The sequence below is a fragment of the Sinocyclocheilus grahami genome, unplaced genomic scaffold (assembly GCF_001515645.1).
Source record: "Sinocyclocheilus grahami isolate Dianchi unplaced genomic scaffold, SAMN03320097.WGS_v1.1 scaffold604.1, whole genome shotgun sequence".
Classification (NCBI taxonomy): domain Eukaryota; kingdom Metazoa; phylum Chordata; class Actinopteri; order Cypriniformes; family Cyprinidae; genus Sinocyclocheilus; species Sinocyclocheilus grahami.
In genome coordinates, this window is record NW_015505783.1 from 690240 (window position 1) to 697495 (window position 7256).

Sequence of the window (7256 nt, forward strand, 5' to 3'; positions counted from 1 at the left end):
GTTTAGCTCCAAATCACACCTGCTTGGAAGCTTCTAGTAATCCTGAAGACCTTGATTAGCTGGATCAGGCGTGTTTGATTAGGGTTGTAGCAAAACTGTGCAGAGATGTGGCCCTCCAGGAATTGAGTTTGAGACCAATGACCTATATACTGAATGATTACCATATTCATATAACCCAAACCATAGTATTACCATGGTAAACGCCAGGAAATATGACAGGTATACTACATGACAGCACTTTTATATTAATGTTACTAACCATAGTTTTGGCCAAACACCAGGGAGATACCACAGTTTTGCTATATGAGATATATATATATAGCAAAAGCTTCTTTCATATGACTGTATTATGACCAGCTGGGGTTTGGTGGGAACACATCTGCTTACCATAGTGAGCTAGTAGTGACAGTGCTGCACATTATCGTTATTAATGCTGCTGTCTCATAGAAATGCTGCTTATGTTCAGAGAAAAGAAGAAACACATTTATACAGCATTTGAAGATATTAGGTTACATGTCAATAACACCAACGCATACAATCAGAAGATATTCGCGCGTAAAGTTGGTGTCGGCGTCCATTTTTGCGTGCAATCTTAACTTTTCGTTTGTAAAGTTTACTGCAATCACGGAGCATGTTTATTGCGAATATATGCAGATGCGTCCTGCGAGAATGGTTCAATATAGAGAACATGCTAGAAAGTGGTACCTGGTGCGGTTTGCGTGCGGATCTCCACTCATGTTGAGACTCTGAGGATGAAGATGATGATGGAGTTAGCTGGGAATGATGAAGCCGTGACAGTCGTCGAGCAAAGTCTGACTGTGCCGCTACTTTGGAAAAACACGCGATTCATAACACTCTCCAAACCACAGTATTATGCAAACACAGTATTATTAACCTATATGTACCTGTAGTGTATTGTAGTATAATACACCCTATAGTTGTAGAAAACGTATTACAGTATTGGGTAAAGTAATTTGCTTGTATTACTATAGTTATATCACCACAGCAACTATAGCAGGGGTGGCAAACAGAGTTCAGCTCTAACCCTAACTAAAACTCATCTCTAGTAGCCCTTCAGACCTCATTCAGGTGTGTTTGATTAGGGTTGAAGCAAAACTCTGCAGGGCTGCGGCTCTCCAGGACCGACGTTCATCACCCCTGAACTATAGAATTACCACAACAAATTAATTCAACTCCAACTTTAATTATAAAGCACCTAATAAAACAACTTTTTTGGATGGATGGACGGGTTGTTTTTTCATATATTTACAGTCCCAGCGTCAGAGGAGACAACAGAGCAGTGATTTATTGATTTACTTACTGTATATTGCTGCTGCCACACAGATCTAAAATAAACAAGCGATTTATTTCCCAGCTGCTTACCTTCACAGACATAACCGACTGTATTGTAACTCGTCTGTTTTTAACAAACGTGTGTGAATGAGAACTTAGTTTAGTACTCATGCTGTGACAGCCGCTTTCTGTGCGTGTGCTTCAGATGTGTGCGCTCAGAAAACCTTATATCAGGAGTTTAAACTCATATGGTTTAAAACGCATGATTTCAGCGCGATAAACATAATCAGAACCAAAACAGATGTTTTAGCAGGTATGAGCTCTAAAGGCGCAGCTCTATTCTGGAAAAAGGGGGCGGGGAGCAGCAGCTCATTTGCATTTAAAGAAACAGGCCCGAAAAACAGCGTGTTTCTGCTTCCACTCAAAATAGACATTTTCAAAATGATATAATAAATGATCTGTGGAGTATTTAGAGCTGAAACTTCACAGACACATTCTGGGGACACCAGAGACTCATATTACATATTGTTAAAAGGGGCATAATAGGTCTCCTTTAAATTTCACTACTAGCTCAAAACCATAAAGGTCACAATCAAATTATTGTCCTCTGAATGATTCAGTCAAGCTCTACAATATTTTCCATTTGTCTACAAATTTTTTGAAAAAAAAAACAAAACTCCTCAAGACCCTCATGACAAAATGGCATAAGAATTTGGATTATCTAACTGAAATGTGACACTCCCAAATAATCCTACTCCAAAACACTCACTAGAATTAGTATAAAAACTTAATTTGTCTTACTCTTTTATTGAAGTAGTTGAGGACTATTTTAGTTATTTTTAAACCATTGCGAAACATCACTGTGGGTTTGCCTTTGATATTTCTTTAAACTGCAGCGAAGGCCATCATCACGGTGCTCCATATGCATACAAACAGTAAAAAAAAAAAAAATGTTCAGCACATTTATTTAATTTGTTCATAACGCAAAACCTTAAAACTAACTATGCAACTGGTGGAAAACAAACATCTAGAACCAACATGGTGCCACACTGTGAACAACCAACCCAACCAGGAAAACACACGAACACAACGATAAATAAAGGAGCAGATAGAAGGACAGACCGATCAGATCTCCTGAGAGTCTGTGACGGGACAGCTGGACAGCAGCGAGTCGCACGCCTGCAGTAGATCCTTCTGGCAGCGCACACAGATGTCCTGACTGTACCAGTCGCGCGTGGCCAGAGTGTGAAGGGACGTGGAGCTGGAGCCACTCGACACCAGAACCAGAGGAATCCTGACACGGAGCAGACAAACAATACATCAGGGGTGGCCGCAGCCCTGCAGAGTTCAGCTCCAACCCTAACAAAACCTCACCAGACCTTGATCAGGACCGACGTTCATCACTCCTGGGATAACAATATTATTTGACAAGTGATTAAAAAAAAAAAAAAAAAAGTATTCACCGAAAGGTGAGGAGTTTGCATCTATGCAGACAAATACATCTCGCAGTTTTCCACTGCTCTCTCCATTAATATGGCCATTTTTCTAGAAATATCAGATGTTTGACTGCAGTGTCTCAACAAACTGATGCCATTTCATCACTTGTCAAATGATAGTTATACCAGGAGTGCTGAACGTCGGTCCTGGAGAGCTACAGCCCTGCAGAGTTTTGCTTCAACCCATTTAATTAATGCAATTAATTGTTTGACAGCACTAGTTTATTTACAATGTGTTTTTGCGGCGTTGAGTATTGTAGCCAATCACAGGCATCTCCAGCATCTCTGTTGAAAGCAATGGCCAATCAGCAGTGTTTTCTGCGAGTCAGAATCCTCTCTGAACTCATTTTGGTTTTTGAAAGTTTAGAGTGTTCTACACGCTCATACACGGTGTAAATAAGAGACTGACTGTGTAGTTAGTCATCGATTATATCAGGAGTTTTTGTGCGAATATGCTATAAACCGAGCAAAGGGCTCTTCTTCTCTACATAATCCATTGACAACTTGAAGAAAAGTTTTATTTGGCTAAGAGGACCGAACGTCCACGTAGCCTATACGGTTTCAGGAGTGAAACATTACGCGAGTGAATCCGCTAAATCGTTCCGACCATCTTTGGTCTGACAAGCCGATGTCAAAAATCTGAATAGAGTAAATTCAGAGTAACAAAACTACAACAAGTCTGTGTTGGCTGAATATATTTAGCAGCTTCTACAGTTAAAGATACAACTTAAAGCACTTTTTTTTTTAATGTGCTCTTAAGGCAATTTCTAAAAATGTAGTTTAAATAAACTAAAAATATTTCAAAATATTTAATGCATTATTTTATTGTACTTGCTATACTACTTCTGTACAGTACTACAATTTCTAATAGTAATTTTATAATAAATCCAAAAGCAAGATGTGAAAACTCGGGAGTGGAAATGGCAACTGAGCTAATGAGTGATCCTCTGCTGCCATCTACTGGATATAATGCTAATTCCATGTCATTTTCATCTTAAAAGTCTGTTTTTCACCAGGATTTATGGCACTTTTTTCCCCCCCCCCCCCCATGTCATCTCCATGAATGAAAAGTGAATCTTTAAAGTGAATTTTACTGCACAACTGTAGAGTTAAAAATAATAAAGGCTTTAAAATATTGTATAAGTGTTTAAAAAAAAAAAAAAACGCGTCTTTTTCCACCCATGATGAGTTTGCATCCCTGGATCTGTATTGCATGCGCTTGTGTTGTGAAGGAGTTTTCAGACACGACTAGAAGCAGTGATTCTCAACCTCTGTGACTCGAAGGCCCCACATTGTCCAACACAATATTTGAAGACATTTCATCTAATATTTCTGCTCTAATTATGACAAAGCTTCTTGTTTTTTTTAATAACTTTATTAACAGAAACCGGGAGTGTTAATATTAAATTAACCATTATTCATGTTCCGATTCCTGAATATTCAAGACTCAAATTGTGTTCTTCGGCTAAAAAACAAACAAAAATTGAAAAAAAAATTAAAAAAAAATTACAATCAAATAAAATTACACATCGATCGGATTAGAAAGGGTGGTGTAGAACTGAAAATAATATCAATGGGAAAAAAATAAAGCACAAATGCTCAAATTTCTCATCAGATTCAATAATATCTTGTGCATATATTCATCAGATCAAATTTATAATAAACGCTCTTCTGACATTTTAGCTCTCATATTAGATATGTCATGAAGGCAAAAACAACAATTACACTTGCAGTAGCTCATTAATCAATATTACTGGCTTTCTTTCTCTGCTCCTGAACGTGACAGCTGAAGTTTTGTTCAGAATATGGATTGCAAAAGCTTAGGATTCAAAAAAACAGAAATTTCCAAATCTGGAATCTGGTCTGATTCAATTAGATTAACAAAAATGAATGCATAGAAATAATCTAGTTTGTCAAATTCTGAATACTGTCCAAAGACTTGATGCCACAAACCTCACAAACTCAAATTCAGTACATAGGACTTCTTTAGAAGTGCTCATTATAGCTAACAATTGTTTAAATAGACAAATAAATGAATGGTTACACTTGATTGATTGGTTGATTTTGACTTAATCCTAAAGGGACATTCACATGCCACAGCAGAGCTCACCACACAATAAATAAATGAATACATTAAATAAGATCAAATACTGCATTTCACAAACCAGATTGGAGCTTGATGTCTTGAGAAGCTATTGCAATTTTTGCATCAGAAGGTCCATGAATGGACAAGTTCACTGTTCAAGAAAGGTCAAAAGTTTCCTCTTGCTTAGGTATGCAAGTGCTTTTGTGTACTTAACTAGATCAGTTGATTCTTCTGCATGTGTGCAAAAAGTGCAAAATCTCCGGTAGCTGGTTCAGCTGATATGGTCTACTCACCAGACTGAATTCCAGGACCAGCGCTCGCTCCAGAAGTTTCTCTGGCTTTGCTCGCCATCTTTCATCACGATTTGCTTGAAGAAGCTCAGAGGAAGGTTGACGCAGCGCTTGGAGGGCAGACGCATCTGATCCAGGGAACACATGCAGATGAACGGCCAGACGGCATTAATGACATCTAAAGATTCAATACAGGAGACTCCAGCCTACCTCTAGACAACACCCGGGACACACAACCCTGCGAACACACAGCATAAACGTCACAAAACAGTTTCATCATGCGCAGAATCAGAGGAACGAGTGATCTGACCTGCGACACACAGAGCAGACGTTATGCCACGTGAAATACAGGCTCCTCATCGCACAGCAAGAACAAACCTGAGAACAACAGACTTTTAGACACTGTAGATGACACATTTTGAGCTCCTAAATCAGGATTGGAGGAGTTCTCACCCGCCAGTCCTCATATCTCTCACACGACAGATCCTTCACATCTCCTTTCTCCTCAGAACTGTGCATTTTCATGACGTCAACGATCGTTGTGAGGACAGACCCCCTGTTACTGCTCTTCACCTTCAAAAGGAAGAGATCAACAGCACAGAGAAAGTAGTTGAGTAATAGCACTTCACTACTGTACACAGTTAGGGGATCTGCACTTGACTCTGCTAAAGGTAAACACTTGTACTTCTACTCAGTTACACTTACAAGGTAACAGTAAGGTTTTTTATGTTTTTTAAAGAAGTCTCTTCTCACCAAGCCTGCATTTATTTGATTCAAAAGCAGCAATTGTGAAATGTTTACTATTTAAAATAGCTGTTTTCTGTGTGAATATATTGTAAAATGTAATTTATTCCTGTGATCAAAGCTGAATTTTCAGCATCATTACTGCAGTCTTCAGTGTCACACGATCCTTCAGAAATCATTCTGATATGCCGATTTGCTGCTCAAATTTTTATTATTATTATCAATATTTCAAAAAGTTGAGGACATTTCTTTCAGGATTCTTTGATGAATAGAAAGATCAGCCAAGTACTTAAAAGTATGATTTCTCATTACTTACACACTTGTAACAGCATAAAGAATTACAACAAGAACCCGGAACTTAAAGGGGTCATGAACTGAGAAACCAAAATTCCCTTGATCTTTTGACATACACGAGGTCATTGTGCTATAAAAACATCCTGCATGTTGCAGAACTCAAAACGCTCTCATTACTCTAAAAACCGCTTGTATTGAAGCCAGTCTGACAAAACGACTTGTGCAATGTACGACTCTATGATGTAATAGTGTGGATAAGCACAGCCTCCACAGAAGATCAACGCCTGCTTCTACATCGCTGCCCGTTTAGCCCCGCCCACCGATTCTAGAGCACTGCCCGTTTAGCCCCACCCACCGATTCTACATCAATGCCTGTTTAGCCCCGCCCACCGATTCTACATCTGACCCTGCGTTCCATTCGGAAGGGCTCATCCCTATGCCCTAATCCCTTCAAAGGGTTTACCCTCCGGAGTGAGAGCGTCGAAGGGATGAAGGGTGTAGGGGACCAAACTTGAAGTTTCTTGAAGTGCCCTTCTGCGTCATCACGTGCCCACACGGAGGCGCCGCCATCATGCAAAGAATCTGCGCAAAGGATCATGGGAGCCCGAAGTGTCCATCAGTTGTACCCTTCGAAATCCTTCATTCTGAAGGACCCTTTGGAACGACCCTTCAATATGGCGGCCATGATTGTTTTCACTCTCGCCCTTCAGAGGGCGATATATCCAGTTTGGAACGCACCGACTGCCCGTTTAGCCCCGCCCACCGATGCGACATCACTAAGCCTGTTTAGCCCCGCCCACCGATGCGACATCACTAAGCCTTTTAGCCCCGCCCACCGATGCGACATCACTAAGCCTGTTTGAGATGTGCCTCGCCTGAAATGTAGGCAAGAGCAGGCGGCTGCAGTTTTGCAGTTATTCTCACTCATATGCTGTGCTGCTGATAAACATAAGTACAAAATAAAAATTGGCAGTTCATAACCCCTTAAAAAAAAAAAAAAAAAGCATTTATGCCCAAAAGCCCCCAAATGTGGCTACAAACTGCCCAGAGCAA

At 39.9% G+C, this 7256-nt stretch overlaps 1 protein-coding gene across 3 annotated transcripts in view; it reads right to left on the bottom strand.

The window, feature by feature from the left end:
* Positions 1-2111: 2111 nt before the first annotated feature.
* Positions 2112-7256, bottom strand: part of LOC107557489 (protein spire homolog 1) — a 13142-nt gene continuing 7997 nt past the window's right edge. The window contains exons 12-16 of one of the 3 annotated variants that reach the window (XM_016240918.1): positions 5619-5738; positions 5476-5543; positions 5376-5403; positions 5169-5293; positions 2341-2587 (exon numbers count right to left, since the gene is read on the bottom strand). In XM_016240918.1, the coding sequence (XP_016096404.1) occupies positions 2419-2587; positions 5169-5293; positions 5376-5403; positions 5476-5543; positions 5619-5738 (510 nt within the window). In that variant the 3' untranslated portion in view covers positions 2341-2418. Of the gene's footprint in view, positions 2588-5168; positions 5294-5375; positions 5544-5618; positions 5739-7256 lie in introns of all 3 variants that reach the window. The other 2 variants (XM_016240917.1, XM_016240916.1) reach the window with 2 other exon arrangements.